Source organism: Pollicipes pollicipes, unplaced genomic scaffold (genome assembly GCF_011947565.3).
Source record: "Pollicipes pollicipes isolate AB1234 unplaced genomic scaffold, Ppol_2.1 Scaffold_4881;HRSCAF=5763_pilon_pilon_pilon, whole genome shotgun sequence".
In the NCBI taxonomy this organism is placed as follows: Eukaryota; Metazoa; Arthropoda; class Thecostraca; order Pollicipedomorpha; family Pollicipedidae; genus Pollicipes; species Pollicipes pollicipes.
In genome coordinates this window covers 46634137-46657721 of record NW_023596576.1, presented here as the reverse complement: position 1 = coordinate 46657721, position 23585 = coordinate 46634137, and the positions used below count along the sequence as shown (strand labels likewise).

The following is a 23585-nucleotide window of genomic DNA, read 5'->3' as shown; positions in this document are numbered from 1 at the left end:
CGTTTATTAAACCCAGGTGATTTCCGAACAAGAGCTTCCAACAAATTTTAACCTAGTTTCACCCATCTACGAATGAGCTTGTGTAGATAATGTCTGAAGAAAACTTCTTTACTGGATCCAGCTGTTCTCGTTAACGATACCTTTTTGTTGTTCTCTTTCGTAACACAAATGGTTGATTCTTATTCAAGACATGAAACCTGTTTAATTGGAAGGGAGAAGAGGTACCCCGGACTTGTCAAAACTCCTCTCATACATAGTCTTCACGAGCCTATTTGAACAGAACCAGCAGCTCTTGACAAAGTTTGAGCTTGCGGGCCTCTCTTGGACCGGTCGTCCACAGCTGCGTCGGCGAGCTATGATCAACTAACTTTTCTACTGGTGTTTAGTTACATCATTGCAAAGCCATTACGTTGCAACATCGTGCGAGCCCGCAGAACATATTTTGGCGTCAAAAGTAGAAACACGGAGAATAGCTTCACGAAATTTGAGTAAAAAAGCGGAGCGTGTGAAACGTGGAAACGAGGCCATTTTGGGTGGAATTTATTTCTATGGCATCGATGATCAACAGTGACAAATGCAAACCGACCAGCCTAATCTGAGTATGGTAGAAACGTTGCTTTCACATGTAGCCACATACAAATGGTGAGATTGAAACGGAGGAGAGAGCTTGGCAGTCGCGCAGGCGCTGCCGGAGGCCCCTGCCCTGGCACAGCGCCCCGGCCCAAAACGCAACGAAACCCGGCGACACACACCACACTCAACAGCTAGAATGCAGCATGAGCCGCGCTGTGACCGGCGCGTCGGGCCTCGTCGACGCGGCGCGGGTGTGCGGCGCTCGGGGCGCGCGCCGGCGGCGGGTCTCGGGGTGGCTCGTCACAGTCGGCGGCGGGGGCGGGCGTCGGCCGCGCCGCCGGCTTAGCTCAGCTCCGTCAGAGGCCCGAACAGGTAGACGGCGCCGATCGTCTCGTCCGGGTTGCCGATGAACTGGGCGTACAGCTCCTGGAAGCGCTTGATGTCGATGCCGCCCTTCTTCTTGTCCTCGTCCTGCGGCAGAGAACGGGCGGCTGGTGACTGGGAGAACGGGCGGCTGGTGACTAGAGAACGGGCAGCTGGTGATTGGCAAAACAGGTGGCTTGTGACTGGAGAGAACGAGCGGCTGGTGACTGGGGAGAACGGGTGGTTGGTAGCTGGGGAGAACGGGGCTGTTGGTGACTGGGGAGAACGAGGCGGTTGGGGCGCTCATTCCATTTCACCCGAGGAACGATTATCACCAGCCCGTATCAGCAGGGTGCTCAAAGCACTAGGTTCCCGGGCCTAGAGTCGCGCCGCATTAATAACAGCGAAGGCAGAACAGACCACCCGACAAACGAGCCAATTCTGTACCTAATTGGCCTGACCTATCACGTGGCCGGAGGTTCCGGGTCCGGGTGAGACATCCACCACGTGACAGCAGTCTGGGCTCTCCTTTCCCGAGACTGAGCAACACCGGCTGAGCGCAAGGTCAGCGTTCAGCTATGAGAGCCCGTCGCCGCAGCGGCGGCCCGTATATTCACCGCTCCCTCACTCGGGCAGCGCACTTAAATCACCCGCTCGCTCCAGACTCGCTAATTTTCCAGAAACTTGCCGCGACTGCTTTGCTCGTCGCCTGGGGACGCGGCCGTCTCGCCGCCGGTCCCCAAGCCCGCCCGCGCGGGCCTCACGGTGGCACGGCGCCGGACCGCCGACGATGCGGTCTGAAGCGCTGCCAAAAATACCGGCCTGCAACCCCCATTGTGTACGTAAAAATAACGGAAACTCTAGCCAGGCGCCGCGCCGGCCAGTGAATACTGTCTGTTTGTCACCAGGCGGAGTTCTTTTGGCGGCGGCGCGACGGCGTGCCAGCGGGACCCGTCAGTAGCCGGGGTCCGGCCTCCGTGCCGCCTGGCACCGTCCGCGGTCCAGACCGAAACTGGCGGCGCCGGCAGCCGCCGGGCATGTCAACGCGCTCCCCCGGCTGGCCAGGCGCCGCCGGGTGTCCGCGGCGCCCGTGACCGGGCGGCATGGCAGCACCGGTCACGGGGTCACCGTCCGCGGTCCAGACCGGAACTGGCGGCGCCGGCAGCGGCCAGGCATGCCAAAGCGCTGCCCCGGCTGGCCAGGCGCCGCCGGGTGTCCGCGGCGCCCCGCACCCGGCGCCGGCGGAGGGGAGGGGGGGGGGGGCAGCACAGGTCAAGGGGTCACGGAGCGCGGCCGGCCTGCTGCCGGACGGCGGCCAAGGCTGCTGCCGCGCTTGGGGGAGGCCGGCCGACACGCGCACATCACGTCCGGGCCACGCATCCGGCCGATTAGTGGGACATGCGCCGGAAGTGGAGCCAGCCCACGCCAAAGCCGGAGCGCGCCGTGGACCGGGGCCGCAGCCAATCAGAGGCAGCGTCCCACGCCGTGGCTGGGCGAAGCCAGAGCCGGCGGCCGGCCGGGGCCGGCGCAGCCACCGGTCAAGGTCGAGGAGGCCGCGGGCCAGGATCGCCAAGGCCGGAGGCTGGGACCGGAACCGGCCCCGGGCCAGGACTGCGACCACCGGCGCGCCCAGCCGAGGTCGGCCCGGCTGAGTGATGGTGATCGTTCTGGCCCAGGGCCAGCCGAGACTGGTTCATACGACACCCAAGCACGCACTGGTCTGTTACGCAGGCCGCTCTGCCGATGACGAGAGGCGTGGAGAGCACCGGTTGTGGTCTGCTGTACCCGTGGGAGGAATCTGCTCACCGCAGTTATGCAGCTAGACTCTGTTTAGACCCGCCACGATTCGGAAACAATACCCTCCCGCAAGGTGACATGACAAATCTTCTAAAGGAGAAAAAAGAGGTAAATTACTGGGGATGGGTAAGATTATGGACAAAGCGTATAATAAATATTGGGCGATGTAAAACGGTGGGGTAACGACGGGTTACAGTGACTACAAATGGGCGTGGGAACAGCATCACAGTTCACAGCAGTCACGCAGGCAGGAGTCCATTCTATTCGTAAAGGATGCATAAGGGAAGACCAGGGCTTCACCGCTGAGGCCCAGTGTGACTGGGTGAGTGCCTACCGATAATGAAATGATTTCTGGTAATCGTAATCCAGAAAAGGTGAGATAATTGTGTGTGCCCGATATTTTCTAACAATAAATGGAGAGCAGGCGTCATGCGCAGGGGTTCGGGTCCAAAAGCAGGTCACCAGCCTGGCCAGCGCTCTGTCTGAAAATGGAGAGCATGGAACAAGCTAATCACGATCGCTCGCGAGTGATGCTGCCGCGGACGCGCTAAGTCGACCGCCCAGGTCAGCCCGAGCCACTGCCGGTGACTATTCCGAGCTCTCAGACAATGAGCACGACCGAAGTCCCCGTCACCCCCGACCGCTACCCACCGCCCGCCGCCGACTGATCCCGAAGAGCACCTCCCTCACCCTGCCGGTCAGCCGGCGACCAAGCCGGACAAGACCGCCCGGCCTCCCGTGGTCACGTGCGGAACGAGGGCGGCACGGCGGGAGGCGGCCGGCCCGGCGGCGCCCGGCCGGCCAGGTGGCCGCCGCCGTCGCCGCCGCCGCCGTATTGATTGAAGCCGCAGTGGCCGGGCGCCGCGACATTTGCTGGCGGCCGCCGGCGGGCGAGCGAGGCGTTCACCTGCCGCCGCCATCGTCGGAGCCGACGGACGCCCCGGGGGACGCCGTCGTTAGTGACGGCGCTCGGCGCCCTCCCAGGCCACCGCGACGATGAGGCTCGCCCGCGTCCGAGGAGCAGCGGAAGGCTTTTAAGACGAAGAGGGGCCGGGGAACAGTTGGGTGGGAATTGATTTATTTTTGTGGGGCGGCGGCAAATGGGATCTCACCGTTGGGCGCCTTTGTGTCGTGTAACGGAACACTTAATATGTCGCCGTGTCACCGCAGAGGTAATAAGTTACGTCATAACGCAGCGTCGGGATATTGGTCTGACATGAAATGCGGGCTGGGAATTAGGTAAACCTTGCTCGGCTTGGCGCTTTCAGAAATGGCACGCGCGTTCGCTCATTGTAAACGGCAACCGCAACATTGTAATCCTCACTTCAGACGCAAGCTCTGACCAAAACAGTGCCGCGCTTCCTCATCACAGATGAACATCCTGGGTGTGCAGATCGCCAAAGCGCGCGGCAGGTTGCTACTCACGCTGCACAGCTTGGTGTAGCCCTCGTCCAGCTCCTTCAGATCGCTGTACGCTTGCCGGCTGCAGCAGTCGACCCTGTACTCCTCGATGCCGATGAGGCCGTCGCCTGCGGTCATCGGTAACCGAGTCAGTGCCCGTCCACCATCAGACGGACGTGGCCGCCGCAGGCCGCGGACAACTTCAAACGCGCCGCCGATGGCTTCAAACGGGCCGCCGGCCGACATCAAAGGCGCCGACCGGCTACGATATTTGACGGCAGTTTCAAACGGGCCGCATCGGACGAGCCCGGCAACGCTGGCGCTGACAAGTCGCGAGCCAGCCCGCTGGTCGGCCCATTCACTCACGATATATTGGGACGGAATGCATGCATACGACATGACAGAGTGCTTTCACTGCTACTCTCGGCTGGGATTCAGCTGGCATGCAAACACGGCTCGCTTTCTACGGTGCTCGCGAGTAAAGTCGTGCGCTGTGAAGAGGCTCACCGGCGCGTGGGGCACGGCTCGAGCAAATTGCCTGTCAACCGCCGCCTACGCCGCGCTCAACAGGTGGCATTTCGCCGACATCTGGGACCTTCCGTCGCCGGCTCCCGTTCCCCGAGCCGCGGTGTCGCGCCCACGCCTCGCGCCACCCGGAAGTGGCGACTCTGCGGCCGGCGGCCGGCTGGTGTCGACGGAGCGCGAGCCGCGAGACGGTCGCGCTCGTCGGCCAGCGGCTGGTTATAGCCCGATCGAAGTGGCCGGTTTATGACCGTCGCGAAGTTGACCTGCCGCCGGTGGGGCGGGCCGGCGCCGCCTCATCGTGGCCGGCTGACAGACTCATCTGGGCTGACGCTGGATATACCGCTGAACTTTAGCCGCCGCGTGGGCCGGCCGGCCGCCGGCGCAGTTACGGCGTCATCAGGAGCAATCAGAGCCAGGCGCGACGGGCGACGACCGGCGACGGCTCATCCGACACCTATCCCCCTGCCCCCTCCCTCCACCCTGCGCCGTCACCGGTACGGGATGGCTGACGAAGTTGCTCGGGAGCGGACACGAGACGGCGTGGTCGAGAGCGGTCGACGCCGCAGTGCTCGAGCCGGTCTGGGGCGCCGCCGCCGTGCTCGGACCGGTCTCGGGCGCCGACGCTCCGATGTCGGCCTCGGGCGCGGCCACCGTGCTCGGGCCGGCCTCGGGCGCCGCCGCCGTGCTCGGACCGATCTCGGCCGCCGTCGCTCCGATGTCGGCCTCGGGCGCCGCCGCCGTGCTCGGGCCGGTCTCGGCCGCCGCCGCTCCGATGTCGGCCTCGAGCACCGACGCGCTCACGTCTGAAAGGCCCCCCCCCCCTCTGCGACGGTGTTCGGCTGTGAGCTTGCCCGCCCTCGTCGGCATAAGGGCGCGCCCCGCGTCCCCCGCCGCAGTGCCGCGACCGCCGCCGACCCGGAGGTAAATGACGGTGCGACTCCCGGAGGTGGTCCGGCTGATTGACCTGGTGCCGTCCGGCAGTGGGGCAATCACGCTCCGGCGCCGGCCACGGATCGGCCAACAACAGGCTCGGCCGCGCCGGCCGGCTCGCGCCCGCGCTGCCGTTCGCCAGACACGTGCTACAGTTCCATAACAGTGATGCCGCACTGCCATACTTGACGCGTAATTTGCCGCCATTCGCTACCTGAGACGACTCGTAGACAACATCTAGAATGTAACTTGCTCTTGCAATTTTGCACATGCTGGAGATGTTGGCTAGTGCGGTCAGTGGTCCGCTGATCCCGTGGCCATAGTAACCTGGGTGCTGCATGGACGCAAATCGTTCCGCCTGAATGAGAAAAGGCAGACTGAACTTTGGCCTCACTGAATCTTTTTCGGCTCCCGTTTCGTCACGAATCATGTCCCCACTCGGGCCTTCTCTGTGACTCAGTCCTACGTTTTGGATTTTGCAGCAATCGATACGGACTGCGAGGCAACGCAGAGACGCACATTGCAATGTATTCACGACGGTATTCTTCTTGTATCTGCGGTTATCCCAGACCGTTACTCATGTTCGGTTTGGTGGATCAGCTGTGATCCCTTACATGCGCAGATTTCTTTGACACTCGAGCAGTTATCGTTCTTAATCGATGCCGAGGTAAAACTCTGAGTGCGAGAACGATCTAACTTGTGCTAGGCTTCCTAAGCTATAATCTGCTCTAGGACGAAACTATGTCCGCGGCGGGCTCCGGATACCTGAAAAGCATCTACCATATATAACCTCTATGATCGGCAATTACAACAGCTTTAAGCGTAGCGTGGCTGAAGCCATTCATTGACTCCACGTTTTCGACACGGCCACGAAATTGCTTAGCTGTGTCTCCTAGCTTGAGACTAAGCTGTTCTACATGCAATCGTGCAGATATTTTTGGTTTGTTCGTTACCGTTGAAATCGATCGCCGAAAACAGCTTGTTGACAAAGGACTGCACAGCGGCAGGCAGGTCTTCGAACTGTCTCTCGAGACACGTAGCCTGAATGGCCATCTTGAACTCGTCTAGTGTCACCTGGCCATCCTGAGAGAGAGCTCATGCCGGTCAGGATTACACTGACGCCCCTTGTGACGTCACGTTTGGCGGCTGCCCTTTGACGTCGCTCTCGGCTTGACATCAGCCTCGGCTTCCGACCCTGCCCTGTGCCGCCACCCTCAGCTCACGCCGACCCTGCCCTGTGACGTCACCATCAGTTGACGCCGACCCTGTGGGGTCACCCTCAGCTCACGCTGACCCTGGTCTGTGACGTTACGTTCGACCGCCGCCCCAGCTCTCACCGCTGGCCGACCCGCAGCGCAGCCGAACACTGCGGCGCAGTCTACGCAGCCCCGAGGCTCTGTCAGCGGCGGGGCGCGCGCTGCGCGGAATGAGCGTTTGCGCGCCATGTACAGCACCGCCCAATGGCCCAGCTGCCTTCCATCGCACACCATGCCCTGCGACCGCCTCCTCCTAAATAGCAGTTATCTCCTCGCCGTCTTGACGCCTTTGTCTGACCGCCGCCCGTCACAGGTTGAGGATGGGTTCTTTCCTCGCGCAGATCATGTTCCCATCGGTCCTCCCCCGCGGTCAGACTAATCTGTCGGATGCAACCAACCAATCTGATCCATCTTCTTCCTCTTCAGCACTCGCCGATCTTTACATACTGCGGAGTCAGCTATTCGCTGACCCGTCTAGCGACCGCACCACTCCTGCTCCTGCCGCCCGCTAGCGGAGGGAGATCCATTGACGTTAAAATAGCGGCAGCGGGCGGCGCAGAACGGCAGCGGGCATTGGCGCGGTGGCAGCAGGACGCGAGAAAATAACAGCGGGTGGGGAACACAACGGCGGCAGGCGATGGCAGGACGGCAGCGGGCGGTGACAGGTCGACAGCGGGCGGTGACAGGACGGCAGCGGGCGGCGCCAGGACGGCAGCGGACGGTGACAGGACGGCAGAGGGCGGTGACAGGTCGACAGCGGGCGGTAACAGGACGGCAGCGGGCGTGACAGGACGACAGCGGGCGCGACAGGACGGCAGCGGGGCGTGACAGGACGGCAGCGGGCAGTGACAGGACAGCAGCGGGGCGTGACAGGACGGCAGCGGGCAGTGACAGGACGGCAGCGGGGCGTGACAGGACGGCAGCGGGCGTGACAGGACGACAGCGGGCGCGACAGGACGGCAGCGGGGCGTGACAGGACGGCAGCGGGCGGCGACAGGACGGCAGCGGGCAGTGACAAGACGGCAGCGGGGCGCTGACAGGATGGCAGCGGGGCGTGACAGGACGGCAGCGGGCAGTGACAGGACGGCAGCGGGCCGTGACAGGACGGCAGCGGGCGGTGACAGGTCGACAGCGGGCGGTAACAGGACGGCAGCGGGCGGTGACAGGACGGCAGCGGGCAGTGACAGGACGGCAGCGGGGCGTGACAGGACGCCAGCGGGGTGTGACAGGACGGCAGCGGGCGGTGACAGGACGGCAACAGTGGCTGACTGGCATCCCGCCGTCGGGCCTGAGGACAGCCATGACCTGCCCCACGGCTCGGCCGGCGGCGGAGGTCGGCGTCGGCTGCCAACGTCAACAGGACCCGCTCGGCGCCGCCGGCCACGCCCGGCAGGCAGGCGCACCCCGGCGGCATCTAGTGATCAGGCCGTGGAGGTCGCTGCGACATGGGGGTGCAATACATACTTTAATCGGGTATGAAAAGGCGCCAACAGAATTTGCTGGGCGCTGAGGAAATGGTGACTCCATCCGACGATCTGATTGATTAACTGCTGTCCCTGGGATGGGTTGGATGGGTTCCGTTCTTTGAGGCTATATTTACATTTGATTGACACATCGGCTAGTGCCGAAGGTCTTAGTTCAATGCAATTTGCCCAAGACGCGATTGCATGTTGTGTTCAGCAATGAGTTCGTTGAACCAATATTCAGATCTGTTATGGCCCTGTCAAAATCCAGCCAATCTTCGTATTTCAGAGTGAGGACGTAAAATGACATCGCGTAATGGGAAAGCAGCGGTGCGCCTGCACTAAATACTGGTAGCGTTGCTCGCCCTCAGCAGCATACTACATCCTAGCGGTGAGAAAAGAGTGCATACCGCAGGAGACGTACTGTTGCGAGACGACACGCTGACACTGGTTGGAGAGCTTGACTATTTAGTAGGGTGAGCTGGGAGAGCTGTATGGGAGAGCTAGTAGGGTAAGCTGGAAGCAGATGGCAACAGCGGAGAGGGCCAGACTGAGAGGGCCAGACTGAGAGGGCAGACTGAGAGGGCCGGTCTGAGAGGGCCAGACTGACAGGGTCAGACTAGACCTCAGGCGGGCTACAGGCACCGAGTGGGGAGCACACGGCTAATTAGTTGGGCTAGGATGCTGATGCTGGCCGGGCAGCGCGACGCCTACCGTTGACATCCACCGTGCTAAAGTGGGACGAGATAAAGGCTTTAAGCGCAGACGGGAAGTCCTCAAAGGGTTTCCCCACGCAGGCGTTTTTCACAGCGCTCTTGAATTCATCCACGGACACCTGTCCGTCCTGGGCAGAGAGGTGGGCGTGGTTAGAGCGGCACCAGAGCACCGGCCGTGGTGCTGCCGGCGCAACGGCCGTGGTCCTGCCGGAGCGCCGGCCCTGGAGCTGCCGGAGCACCGGTCGTGGAGCCGCCGGAGCACCGGCCGCCGCCGAGCAGGCGCCCAGCCAGCCGGTCGGCCTCAGACGGAAAGGCGGACAGACAGACGCGCACACACGCACACACACAACACGCGGACAGAGAGGCGACGTCGCCACTCACTCCGAGCGACGGTGTGAATAGAATTGAAATGAGAAACGAAAAGAAATATAAAAGAAGAGGAATCAAGTTACGGGATGTAAAACAAACCGGTGACAAACAAAGCACAACAGAGCATAACAAAAGGCGAGCAGACTGATACAACGTACGAAGTAAGCGTTAAGTGTGGGTTATTGAAAAGCTTTCTTGGTCACCAAATGTGATGCTGCGTCATAGCCGGGATGACGTTTTATTGTCATTAGTGCTACGAATAGTATTGATCCACTAGCCGAGAGATGTGGCACTGAATACAGTGACTGTCCACGAGACGGACGGACGTGTACTGTTTTAGCCACACGGACAGCAGATGTCACCTTCATTTAGTCAAAGCGCCCAAGCCACGCACGCTTAAATGTTTGTTTCTACAATCAGCATCTAAGTAGCTTAGTATGGATTCAAATGAGTTGCCTCTCTCCCGACTTCAAGCATCTAAATTTGGAGGTGCGTTAAAAGTCACGACTTTAAAAGCAACGTCTCCAATCGGGGCAGCTAGAAGACATCTCATTTGATACATGGCTCATTGGCGCTCTTACCATTCAGGTCGATGGAATCGAAAATTTTGTTGACGAATGCCTTCAAGGCCTGTGGGAACTCAGCGTAGTTCTTTCCAACGCACACCTTTTTAACGGCTGCTTTAAATTCATCAACTGTGACCATCCCATCCTGCAACAAGTGAATTGGCTGTTTGTTGGTCTCTAAATGGTGTATGCAAAGAGGTGAGGAGAACAAAACTTGGGAAATGGGGATCATGGGCCACGTAAATAAATAAGTCAAACTCACGTCAGCAGGGAATTACGATCAACAGTGATAACGAACTTTGTCAAAATCAATCTCGCATTGACACTTCAAGCGATTTACACGATACCAGTGCGACATCAGTATGTGAAGTTTCATGAGAAGAAACACGACGCGTTCGCCAAGAGCCTGCTGGACGAGGATATAGCTATGAAGGCCCACACCGGTGTTACTACGTACTTTGTTGAAGTCGGCAAGGTCGGCGATCTCGTTCCACAGGTTCCGCATGACCTTGCGGTTGTCCTCGTACTTCTCTGGTGTGAAGTCACCCTTGCTCTCGATCACTGTGGTGCGGACTGCTAGGCATTCGAAGTCATTCTTGTCTAGGTAGCCATTGTTGTCAATGTCTGAAACCCGACGGCGGCCGATAAGGATTGGTTCGGCGCTATCACCAGACGTACACTTCACGTTTCGATGCAGCATCACGGTGCATCTAATGGCCAGCAGACAATGTTGGCCTGGCCCGATGTCTAGGACAGCGAAGGTGACCTTCAGTTGCTGCGGAACGTCACGGCATGTATGCCCAACCTCACGTCTCCGACCATTTGCCACCTCAGCCTTGTCTATTGGTCAAATGGGGTCGGACGTAGTTCATGCTCTGGGCCCTCGGCCCAGTGTCCCTGTCACTAGATAGCTAACACACCGCGGGCCACGTGAAATACGTCCGTGACCTTCAATTAAACTACGTCGTCTCAATGGTGACCACACTTGGTCAAATAAGGCACGTTGGTCGATAAACTTGTTATATTTGCGTCGGTATTGAGTACAATATTTCCACTTCCCTAGCAGTAATGTCAAAATAAGCCGAAAGATGCCGGCAGCCTCTGCTGAACGTATTGAGCGATGGTTGACCCGTACATGGGGCAATGAACAAGCCGACCAAACTGCCAAAGACATTGGCACATTATAACAGATAGGCAGTGCGCCGAGACATTCCATGCCTTAAAACGAGTGTTCCACACTTGAAGATATTAAAGCAAGCACCAGATATGATAAAATAAGCTCTCGTATGACTATTGGAATACTTCAAGTAAAGAAGGCTGCTCTAGATAACACAACTATTTATTTAGTAAACATGCTCATCAGTCTGTCACTCCTTAATTTCGCCATCATGCATTGCACAACATTGATTGAGAACCAGCCGACGGACGGAGCAAGACAGCTGGAAATCGTGTTCACGAACGACACATATGAACGACAGGACAATTGAGTTTTTCTTGACCTCGATCGCCGCATGACAATGGCATGACATAATTTGTCATAGAAGCCTGGGTGACCTGGAAATAGTTCGCACAAAATAGTCTGCACATCTTCGTGAGCGTGCGGCTCAGAAGCTAGAGGGGTTTAGGTTCTAAGAAGGGCAGGGCTGTGAACTGCATCGAATGATCTTCTAGATGCTCAACATTTTCACTCTGTTTCAGTCCAAAACCCTATACAAATGTGGAACACTCCCTTTAAGACACATGAACAGATAATCAGTTCGACCCATCGCAACGGCATACATCATTTATATCGCCGGTAAAAGGCAACACCTGTAGACTCGCTTTTGTCGAGAACTAATAGCATGAAATGTTTAACGTCTGCAGACATCATTTGTTACAGTTGAGGTGTCACATCGCAGGTTAATTTGACTGCAGCGATGCTGTAATTGAGCTGACAAACGCTGAGCTTCAGCCAAGGCAATAACGTTGATTCAAGGATGGCAAAGAGCTAGCGATAGGCACTATTTCATCAAATAATCTGGTGGATGTAGGGACTTAGTCTTCCTGTTTGTTGAGCGCTCAACAAATAAGAAAAGATTCCCATCTTCAGTTTACTTAGATAGATAGTTTTTGATGTCCTGCAACATTCTGCAAATCGGTTTCCCCATAATATCTCTGCACACAAAGACCAGAAACCTGCTGCGCATTTCGAAAGCGAACGGTACATATTTCGTAATGACACATAAGTTGGCGAAGTTAAGGGTCTCTGGCCCAATCTACGGACTTGGAAAGTTTCTCACTAGTAGCTGAATTTCCTAGAGTTGAGTACGTGGCCGGTATCAGCGTCTGCTTGCGTGAATGTCATACATTCCGTTTTATTCATTCACTGTACATTGACCTTCGCCGCTCTCCGTTTCCGGAAATCTGCCATTCACGTCTGTCATGAATAAACACGCTTACGGGAATGTTCCAAATTTGAAGAAATTGAGACACGCATCAAATATGACCGAAACAAGTTTACTTGTAACTAAGGTTCGCCTTTAAGTGTACAAGTTTTCTCAAGGCGACATCATTTCATTACTTAGCAAATATGTTCCTAATTAGGTCATTGTCTTACTGTGTCATGGAGCATATGTATGACGTTAGAGTCACTGCCAGACCAACCGCGTCAGAAATGCCACTGCAGTGGGCGGGCTGGCTCCCTTGTAGTGCTTTCAACTTTCAGAGAGGTGGGGGTGTTTACTGCTGTGCGTTTGCTGAACCTGAGTATTGTTTTGCGCTCGTGTTTTGCCCCTCTCTCGTGATGTTCTTGTACGTTTTTCGGGATTTTTTTCTTGCATTCACATGCTCGGCTATGGTGTTGCTCTTATGATAATTGCTCTTAAATTAGTCGATTCGCAGTCATACTGCCGCCGTACCTTGTACCACTGCCAAAGGTCTGCACTATTCAGCATAAAAGGTGATTCGTGTTCGAGACTCGCGCATAGCGCATTCAATTGGTTGAAAGCCAACTGATGTCCGTTTATGACACGAATTGTCTTGACGCACGCCAGACACGGATAATTCGATTATCATATTTTATTGACCTTAAGTGCTACATGGTCAACTCGGTGGCGGTATTCGCGTGACGCTTCTACTATGGCGCCATGCATGTTTTCGGCGACCTTAAAATATTCCTTGACCAGCTTGCGGGCGTCAAGCTCTGGAACAAGAGGGCTTTAAATTTTAAAAGGGCATGGCTCTCAACTGCACTAAATTGTATTCAAAATGACTATCTCTGTTCGAAGCCCAATATGAATGTGGAGCACACCATTTGAGATAGAGGGAGAGTGCCATTTCTAGTTCAAAATACAAATGAGGTGCGTCTTACTTGATTGGGCGTGTACCATTTAGACTACGTTTGATATAATTGCTATCAAACCAAGGCCCTGTAGACCAGGTACGGTCATGCGGTGATTTGCCCGCTATGACACGTGGTAACGGAACGCTATCGTTTGCCCGTGAAATTGCTCAGGAGCTGCCCCACGAAGTGCGCAAGAGCCTTCTGCTTGAACAGGAGTTGATGGTGTCAGTAGAATAAGTGGCCCCATAGTCGCTGAAGAGACGACAGGGGCGTGCTATCAAGCTATTTCCCTTTTACCTCAGATGTCCAACCTAAAATAACTATTGTTGTGAAATTCTGCCATCGATCCCTCTGCTCATTAGTACAACGCCGAGATTTCCTCGACAAACTCTACTTTGATCTCACCCACCCGCACCGAAGGTATTTGTTTTTTAGGCCTTGCGATAAAGCTGCTTTTGTGAGAAATCTTACGGGAGCTCCTAATTACGAGTGAAGCAGCAGGCTCAGCGAGCCTTGGCTGAACATTGCAAATATTTTGAGCTTGAGCGGCGCGACCCGGCCCGGCGGCCGCACTTTCTAGAGGCTAATATATCTGCACCAGCTGATCGCAGGTGCATGCAACTACCAGTAACAAGAAGCCCCATTCTTTACAGGTTGAACTGCGTAATTGCTGGGCTTGTGTGCAGGCTGTTTCATGGGGCAAGTTTTGCTCTTACAACATTGCAAAATTGCCTTGGCAAGAAAGGTTGAAAAAGACGGATTGCGAACGGGTCGAGATTTTGGCAGTCCGGCGATACAACGAAGCGAAAGGAGGAGAATATTCTGATAGAAAAGAAAGATGACAATTGTCTTGCCGAGTTCGTTGTTTTGTACAATCTGTTGTGTGTTCTCATGCGCAAGCCGCGGATTTGCTAGCTTTGCAACATTTTTTGATGGACATCCACATGAGAGTTACCGCGAAATTAGAAGTCCGACACGATTTCAAGTTGCTCGGCCAGCGAACAAAAAATCATCTGCTGTCCGCAGAGACGGCATGCTCAGACATGTGAGGAAGGAAGTCATTGCCGAACACAAAGCACTGGCCCGTATTCCACGCTGCATCCTCATGCGCGAACTTCAGCCGCCAACGAACCGCAAGGTGCTCAACCAGGTCCGGAACGTAACTCAAGTGTTTTGCGTCCAGTTTCTGAATGAACGGCAGAATAAAACAATTTTTCAGGTAAGGCGACAATATGGCCCCCCTCTCCCCCACCCCTGCGGACGCCCCTGCGTACATTAAAGCTCACGTATCGTTGACCAGCAAAGCTATGTTGATATTCGGCTGCGCCAATGTCACAACGCCTAGCTTCGTATAGACAGCCAGACCAGCAGCTCGTGGCACAGTGCCGCGCTGCCATAGACGGTCAAGGCGCTTTTGTGCGTCTCCAAGGGAAGAGGGGGGAGGGCGGAAAGGTGAAATCCCCGACCAAGGTCCGAATGGGGCGTCCCGTGGACTAGAAACTTTCCCTTCGTCAGTTGTGATGTGATGCACCCCAAAACCAAGACTGCCGTTCTCTAGGCACGACGTATGCGTTGGATAACACAATAAGTGACATGTTTGATCGGCCTATGTCTTTTAGCCACCGATCATAGCGCAATGGAGCTTCTGGCAACAAAAAGCACAATTGTACAAAACGTGTGCCATTATTTTTTCAAAGAAGGCTTAATGCATAGGCAGCCTAAGACAGACTATATATATATATATATATATATATATATATATATATATATATATATATATATATATATATATATATATATATATATATATATATATATATTCACACTGCGGGGCAGGCACCACATTGTTGTATCACTGAAGCATTACCACTATCTCATTTATTTGTTTACCAGGAAAACGGTAACATTTTCATGCCACAACAAGGCTGGAAAACGCGGGTTGGAAACAGGTCCAAATCTCGGCGACGGGGTGATGCAGCGACATTGTACCAACGCAGAGGAGCGCGAGATTCTACGGACAAGGGCATGGATCGCTACGCACATGCTATCAGTTATTTTGGGTTTTTAAGGGCGCGTCAACTCTAGTGGCTATTCACGCACCACAGATGGTATCAGTTGTTATTGGGTTTTTAAGGGCGCGTCAACTCTAGTGGCTATTCACGCACCGCAAATGTCATCAGTTATTATTGGGTTTCTAAGGGCGCATCAACTCTAGTTGTCCATTCACGCACCGCACATGCTATCAGTTATTATTGGTTTTTTAGGGGCACGTCAACTCTAGTGGCTATTCACACACCGCACATGTCACCGCAATCGTGCCTTAACCTTGGATTCACCCATTTTGGAGCGTTTTCAAGGAATGGTGTCAGGTCTCAAGTCAACATGACAAGGTCAGGTCAAGGTCAAGGTCCCGGGTCGAGACAGGTCAGATCAGGTCAGATCGGGTCAACCAAAGAAGTTAGAGACGTGAAATCAGATGTGCGGTGCGGGTGAATGAACCACCATCGGGGTATCTGAACATTAGGCGCCTAACTGGTGCGCCGGTAGTGAAAGGAAAGCAGCCATTGTCACCTTTTCGAAGTCCACCTCCAGTGCGACACGCTGTGGTCTTAACCGATGCCGATCGGACCATGCAAATTGCAGAGGTGTACAGCCAGGTTTATTATCACCACTATTTACTTGAAGATGTCAGTGATTTTGCGTACCATTTTGGTCACAACCAACGAGAACGCCACCTTTTCCAAATCAATTCGTGATAGAATATCAGTTATGGAAGACTAACTATACTATAACCAGGCAATATTCGAGCCTTGTCGGTCGTAAATTTGTGTTGCCTAACAGGCTTTATTTTATGGTTTAGGCTTTGTTAGCCATAATTTTCACATTCATAGCAATCGCTGTATAGTAATCCCGTAAATGGCATATAGATGACGGACGACTTGCGCGGAACCAAACATTAGTGCATCTCCGCCTGCTAAACTCGTGAAGGGAGGATACATCGGTGCCATGATAAGTCCTATCTGCATGGGTCGGCAAACGCGACTGATTCCATCTCCTTATGTTAAGGTATTATCGGCATGATGCTACAATCGCGTGTGTTGTTACCTCGTTCAACCCTTACCGCCAATGGGGCTTTACTGGTTCCATAAGCTTAGTCTTTGCATGGTATCGATAACGACATCACGTCTTGCTGCTACCCTGTTTGAATATCATTACGTTGGTCAAACATTCCAGTCCACCACGAGCTTTGAGCCCCCAGGCTTCCGCGCGTACGAATACATAGGATAAGTTCCACTGACTGTGAACGCCACCAAAACCCCGCACACATGCACTCAGCGAAGTGGCTGGACCGCTGAAACTGATTGACTTTTCCTGTGATTACCACCATACTTAAGATGTAGTGATTTAAAAGCGCTGTGTTGGCTTTAACCAACCTTTCAGGATCACATTTGATAAAAATGTGACTAATTGTAAGCTTTGGGCCATCCATGCGCTGTACACCGTGACTGTTCTTTGAGTGAGTGCTACTGAGTGCTAATGAGTGAGTGCTACTGATGAACGAACTCAATGAATACTAGAACCGCATCTGCTAGACTCCACTGAGCTGAACTTCACTGAAAATCTTTGAATGCAATGTGAAATAAATCTCATACCTTCTGTAAATGGGAGAAAGAGAGAGAGAGAGAGAGAGAGAGAGAGAGAGAGAGAGAGAGAGAGAGAGAGAGAGAGAGAGAGAGAGAGAGAGAGAGAGAGAGAGAGAGAGAGAGAGAGAGAGAGAGAGAGAGAGAGAGAGAGAGAGAGAGAGAGAGAGAGAGAGAGAGAGAGAGAGAGAGAGAGAGAGAGAGAGAGAGAGAGAGAGAGAGAGAGAGAGATAGAGAGGAGAGAAGAGAGAGAGAGAAGAAAGAGGGATATATATATATATATATATATATATATATATTCATATAATCTCGTGACGAAGATACTCTTGTGTTCGAAAGCGCTTGAGCTGCCAGGGCGCGTCCAGTTCAGACGGGATCTGGACTGATCGATCCAGTTAGTCCAGATCCAAGGTACGTAAGGCCTTACACAATGCAAACCCTTTTCACCATGCAGAGGCACTCAGTCAACGCTGAGCTTCCGAGCAGAGGTCAGATGAAGTGGTCTGTTTTTAATGGGTGCGGCTTTCTGGGCTCTCTCCCATGAGCACGTCGAGTGTTAGCCGTTTAATGTGTAGAATAGAGTATCACGGAGTAAACTTTTCCGAGATCGGCCTCAAATGCAACCCGCTGTGCGGTAAACTGAGGACTGGGCAATGACAACTACATGAAATTCTAGGGGAGGGAACAAAGGACGGGGATGACGCGTGCGGCCGACCACACGCTCTCGGAGGCAGGTCAAGAGGCCGTCCGCCTGGCGGTGTCGAGAGTCGACGTCGACGACGACCATGCCGAAACCCGGAGGAATTGAGCCAAAAACTGCACATTCTCAGTTCCAGTTGGTCATTATCAAAACCCAGCCATGCTATTTATATAGCCACCAATAACACCGTCCCTACAACTGAGATTACTAATTATGGCCGAAACCACAGTCAGTCAGCTTCAGTCCATGTGGCATCGCGAAGCAGCGCGCGGACAGCACAACAAAGAATGTCTATGTGCAGGGACGGCATACTCGGGCATGTGAAGAAAGAAGCCATCGCCGAACACAAAGCCTCGGCTCGTAGTCCGCTCTGCATCCCAGCGCATACCTCGAGCCGCCAGCGAACCAAGGTGCTCGGCCAGGTCCGGAACGCAACTCAAGTGCTTTCCGCGTCCAGCTCTTGAATGAGTGGCAGAATAAAACATCTGCCAGGTAAGGTGATAGCGTTCCCTCCCCTGATGGCTGCTCCTGCGTACATTGAGGCTCACAAATCGCTGCTCGGCGTTGATACCTGTTTCACCCATGAGGGACGCCCTCACCGTAACAATGACCAAGCCCGTTTGTACGACTTTCAAAGGTGGGCTCGCTTGGGCTTTAGCGTTATGTGCGTGATAAGTGACAGCACTCGCGTCTGTTATCACTTTGGTCTTACCGCGCCGCTCCATGCGTCTTCATTAGCTGGTCATGAAATGGCATTAAGAGCAAGGCCAGAGGTCGTATTAGTGTAGCTCCTGGTGACCTTTCCGAAGCGGTCCAATCTGTCCGCTAATTTTAGGGTGCAACTGTGAACACGTCTTCTCCACAATTTCTGAATGCAACCCGCACTAATGCGACGTAGCGGGAATTTTGTCCAAAATTAAGCGCATTAGTATCTTTTTATATGCCAGCTGAATTAGCACAACCTACCAAAGATAGCGAGCACGCCTGCTTAAATCAGGACATTTGGCCATGCAGTCCAAGAAATAATCTCTAGTATCTTAGGTAGGCATTTTGCTCGCCTAACACACTGACTTGGTTGGCATGGGGTTCACTCATTCCTGTGACATCTATTCACTTACAGTGATTCATTCTTGCTTGCCTTCTTCCACCCTCATTCTGTCACCTGCCTTTCAAGAGGTTCTAGTGCTGACGCGGCCTATTTTTGGCTTCGGTTGAGCATTGAACATCAGCACTATAAAAGACGTGTGAACACTTGCAGAGAGCATCGTCTTCAGCGCGGCTGAGAACGGGCGCATTAGTAATAACTGCGTAGCTGAGCCGCGTGCGCCATTGTTAGGCTGTGTGCGGCTTCCGGCCAGATTAACGTTGAAATGCAGCCATTGTATCGCGCTGCACAACAGGGTGGAATGTGAGCGACTGCTGGAGTCCGAAAACAAAGGCGGCGAGGAAAGGCAAGCCTTGGCTATATTTGCATGGGATATATTTATTTAGCCAGTAGTATTCATTCACTTGTGATCATTTGTGAGTGAAGCATAGATTCTGTTTACAGCGCAAATTCACCTGCACACATTTTTCAAAGGGCGGGGGGCTGGGGAAGGGGAGCGGAGGCGTGAGTCCTAACCAAGCGACGAGTTTCACCCCCATCCTGTTTTCGTTATCGAGCACTCATTGGATTTTAACGTCAGACGTCTGATGAATTCACTGCTGCCAATGTATAGCAGCATAGCGTTCTGATGTTAATTGGGCGAAAGGTATTAATGGCAGCAAGCAAGTGATGCAATGGTGACAAAAACGCACCCCAGCAACGATTTTGCTACGAAAATAAACGGAACTTAAGCTGTCACAGGCTTTCCGGCCCTGCACGTCTTGAACAGAAGTCAACAAACCCAATTTCAGCTTATTGTCCTTTTTCAACATCGCCCTATTTCGCGGGGTTCAAAGAAATAGCACGTGACTTCCAATTTTTCAAATAGCTGTATTTCTCTGAGAGCAAACCAAATGCATTTGGCAGTAAACAGAACACTTCATACAGCCACAGCACCAAGGTACAACTAGGCACCGCTCACCCGCGACGCGCTGCATTGGGATAAAGTTCTGGAGTGGTCTAGCTGTAAAATTAAGTATGTTTCCAAGTAAGCTGCCTTGGTGCACGAATCAATGAACCAAACGCTTCCTTGCTACCATCACGTCTGCCATTTTAAACATCTCTTGTTGACCTCAATGGGCCAAAGACGTGAAATTCCTGCCTGAGCGGTCGTCGCCGGAGGCAGCGTCCTGGTAGACTGTGCCGGCATAACGCGTGCACGGCGGCACAGCATAACCATCATGCTGATCGCGTTTTGATTCGACCCCGGTGGCTGCTACGGATGAAATCGATGAGAAAGTTGTCGGAATGGCAAGAGCTACTGTTACGTTCACGCTATGTGAAGAGGGAGTGTGGGTAGTTGACACGAAAGAAATAGCTATCAAATAGAAATCAATGGTTCTTGGCTTACCTATGCCGGTAATGCTGGCTTTTCAAACACCAGGTGGTGGTGACTGGACCCTCATTCGTGCTTTGTTTGGCAAGCTTTGCATGCATTCTAATCCAGGAAAGCCTCTGCCGGCGCAGCCTAACGACCCCGCACCGTCACGGCTCGCCTCGCCGAACCGTACATCGGTCTACACGGCGCCGATGATCAGCCTCAACTGGGTACGGCCCGCCGCCGCCGGCGAATGCCAATCGGTCCGAGTTTGCCGCCCCTCAGGCCGCTGATCCGGCGGCCACTGACAAATTGCGATACGCCCCGGGGGAGTCGTGGCGCCGGGCCGGCGCGCAGTTAGGTGGGCGGTGCCGTGCACCTGGGCGCCCCCCGCGACCATGCCGGTCCGTGGGGGCTGGCCGGATGGAGTCGGCTGGGCCGAACCGGGGCTGGCAGGACCGGACCGGGGCTGGCAGGACCGGACGGGACCTGGCTGGGCCGGACCGGGGGTGGCAGGACCGGGCCGGACCTGGCTGGGGCGGGCCGGGCCGGGCCATGGCAGGGCAAGCCGGATCGGGCCGGCGGGGCACTTACCGTACATGTACCGGACGACGAACTTGACTCGGTTGTCCCAGCTGTACGCCATCTCTGGAAACGGGCGCGATGCAGACGTTAGGACCGTGGCGACCCTGGTGACCGTGGGCGGCTCGTTGTCGGCTCTGGAGAACTCGGAATAAAGCAGCCGGGCCCAATTTTCCGCAATTTAAAGTGAGAACACACATTGCATTGTCTGATACCGTTGCATCCAATGGAATTCCTGTAATTTTGTACTGAATGAGAGCTCTGCGACCTCTCAGCGTATGTTTTTGTTGGCACTAATGTGGCACTGTCTTGAGCATTTTAAAGGGAGCGGTGCCTTCTTCCAGATAATTTAGTCACGAGTGACTTCTTGCAGCAATAGTAAAAACTTTCACCAGTAGATCAAACCAAAGTTCATGTTCAGGCGGTCTGGATAATTTATCTTCACTGATGCCAATTATGTTGAGACAAATGTTTACCGACCTCACAACACGTGCTACTCAAAATCAAACGGCTTCGTATGACAATTATGAATAACTCAGCGTACCTAATTTTACCGTACATAACATGACCAATTTCTAACCAACAAGCAATGTCAAGAATGGGGATCTAATCCTGTTTTGAGGTGAGTTACAGCGACAGTTCTGATATTGCACGTCGGCTTATCCAAGCGGATTGGCATTAGGCTTCACGCGACTCAGAATTGACAGGTGCTGAATATCCGTCAATTTTAGACCGAACTTACAATGCAACTCTTCAGCCAATATAACTGAAACCCAGACTTCTAAGACATTGATTGTCCGGACCAAGAGCTCCGTTTGGGAGAATTATATCTTGAGCATGGAAGACGAGCGGGGCAGACAGAGCAGCATTATTGAATATCGAAATACGCATGGCAAACGCGTGCATTTGGTAACTGCCATCGCTTCCATTCTTTAAGTTTCCAGATCTCTGTATGAACGGCGGATTCTTAAGCAGCAAGCATCGTAGACCTCTAGGCGGCTCGTCGGGTCCGGAATATGAGGCTTACAATGGCAACATGACTATCAATAACCACTATCGACATCGGTGAAACACGGACAGCTAAAAATCTCCCATTGGATGCTCTTCCATAACCATTGGTGGCACGGTACGCGTTTTCAATATGTCGTTGAGCAGGAATACCGCGTCATTTAATGATTGGCATTGTCATAAGCACAGGCCAGCAATAGCTGAAATAATTAGTGCTTTAATGTGTGATGCCAATCACTTCATTCCATTACGGCTTCAACGTGGAAAACGGAAACAACGCACTTTATTTACGCTAATTTTACAACAGCACAAAACTTGAGTGCGATAATTAGTCAGATTTAAGTAGCAACATGTATTTTATCTCTGGCACATGCAAAACTGCGTCCAATGCAGTGCAAGTCTTTCGCATCCTGTCCAGCATAACTAAACTTCAGAACAATTCAGTTAACAAATGCAATGAGGGCAGTTAGCTCACGCTCACTATGAACTTTGGTGTCACCGTGATGGTCTACACATGAGCAAACCTACTTATGTGCTAACTGATAGTCGGTTGCTCAGACGCGCGTGCACAATATTTCTTACATTCCCGGAATAATGGTTTTCTAATACTCTCTTTGCCCCCTATGCACTGGAAGTTTACAAAATACTATCTATCTATCTAGCTATATATATATATATATATATATATATATATATAATACAATATAATATAACACCATATGTAAGTCCACTAAGTACCAAACTCTCAAGCACCTGTTGCCCAGGACAGTTCTGCCCACAGGAGCGGCAGCCTCGCCGAGTGGGCCCTGTGCTCGCAGTCCACCTCACCCTCTTCTCAGGACACGTCAGGACGCAAGACCGGCCCGGACCCCACACCAGCAGCCACTGCGGCCGGCGCACGACGGGCGCGGCGGGCGGCGCACCGGGCCTCCGGCGCCAGAGTGCCGGCCGCGCCGCTGCCACTCACCGATGCTGAGTGTTGCGACCTGTGCCGACGACCCCGACGCTGCGCCCTCCGCTCCGGCCACTGGGTTGACACGAGCGGCGTGCCGCGCACACGCGCCGCTTTTATACGGGCCGCCGCCGCCAAAAGCCGGCGTCTCCCGCCCAAAATAGGGTGCCGCGGCGGCCGCGAAGAGGGCCCGCCGGCGCGGCCGGCCTCGCCGCCGGTGCGCCGGGTCAGCCGCGCCCGGCCGGTCAACCGGGCCGCGGTATCGCGCGCGCGGCCCGCATCGATCTCGCTGCTGACCGCGCGACCCCGCCGCGCTGCGCCGCGCCGCGCGCCGCGGACGCCCCGCCGGAGGGACGCGAGCGGGCCGGCGCGAGTGTTTATCGGGTCGGAGCGTGTGTTTGATGCAGAACTCGGCGGCCGATCAGCGGCGGACAGGCGGCCGGCCGCCGGTAAATGCCGCCGACGGACCGCACCTGGCGGCTGGCGCTGCGCCGGCATCAGCCCCGGCGCTCGCGCTGGACTTCGGACGCCGGCTGGGTCGGACGCGCTCGGATGGGCACGGAATGGACTGCTCGAGGGCTTAAGTTCGGACCGTTCTGAGCCTTGTGCAATGAGTTTTTGAACAGCATGAGGTGGCGACAGACACCTATGTGAGTTTTATCACCGCTGTCACTTAAGGATGTCATGTAACGAATGGCCAGACGAATGCCGCCTCATGTTTTTCTGTTCGGTCTAAAACACACAAACCTTTCAAATGATTTCATACGCATGTCTAGGCCTGCGCCAAGGCTCATTAGAGCTCCAGTGTTATCTGAGCACACCAAGCATGTTTTGAAATCAGTAATTGGGTAAACGAAGAGCCGCACGCTGGTATCCAGACGCATCAACACGGCGTTTTTGCTGCGTAGAACAACATGAACAGAAGGCCCCGGTTCCAAGAGCGTTCTTCTCTATGCCGG

At 54.3% G+C, this 23585-nt stretch overlaps 1 protein-coding gene across 3 annotated transcripts; it reads right to left on the bottom strand.

Annotated features, from left to right (window-relative positions):
• Positions 1 to 849: 849 nt before the first annotated feature.
• On the bottom strand, positions 850 to 22710 carry LOC119101571 (sarcoplasmic calcium-binding protein 1). Of its 3 annotated transcripts, none has more exons than XM_037224915.1 (6): positions 22642 to 22710; positions 20679 to 20732; positions 10417 to 10583; positions 9975 to 10104; positions 4159 to 4262; positions 850 to 1044 (listed from the first exon to the last, which is right to left on the bottom strand). In XM_037224915.1, exons 2-6 carry the CDS (start codon positions 20728 to 20730, stop codon positions 916 to 918), a joined length of 582 nt encoding a protein of 193 aa, XP_037080810.1. In that variant the 5' UTR covers positions 20731 to 20732; positions 22642 to 22710; the 3' UTR covers positions 850 to 915. The 3 variants fall into 3 exon arrangements, with proteins under 3 accessions (XP_037080810.1, XP_037080809.1, XP_037080811.1); XM_037224914.1 differs by lacking the exon at positions 9975 to 10104 and adding an exon at positions 9023 to 9152; XM_037224916.1 differs by lacking the exon at positions 9975 to 10104 and adding an exon at positions 6543 to 6672.
• Positions 22711 to 23585: the final 875 nt, after the last annotated feature.

What these genes read in the sequence shown, in the direction of transcription:
- LOC119101571 (XM_037224915.1), bottom strand. Translation starts at nt 20,730, where the DNA reads ATGGCGTACAGCTGGGACAACCGAGTCAAGTTCGTCGTCCGGTACATG. An exon ending in CGTCGTCCGGTACATGTACG is followed by an intron (nt 10,584 to 20,678) that starts GTAAGTGCCCCG and finishes GTCGGGTTTCAG; the next exon opens with ACATTGACAACAATGGCTAC. An exon ending in GCTACACCAAGCTGTGCAGC is followed by an intron (nt 1,045 to 4,158) that starts GTGAGTAGCAAC and finishes TCTCTGCCGCAG; the next exon opens with GACGAGGACAAGAAGAAGGG.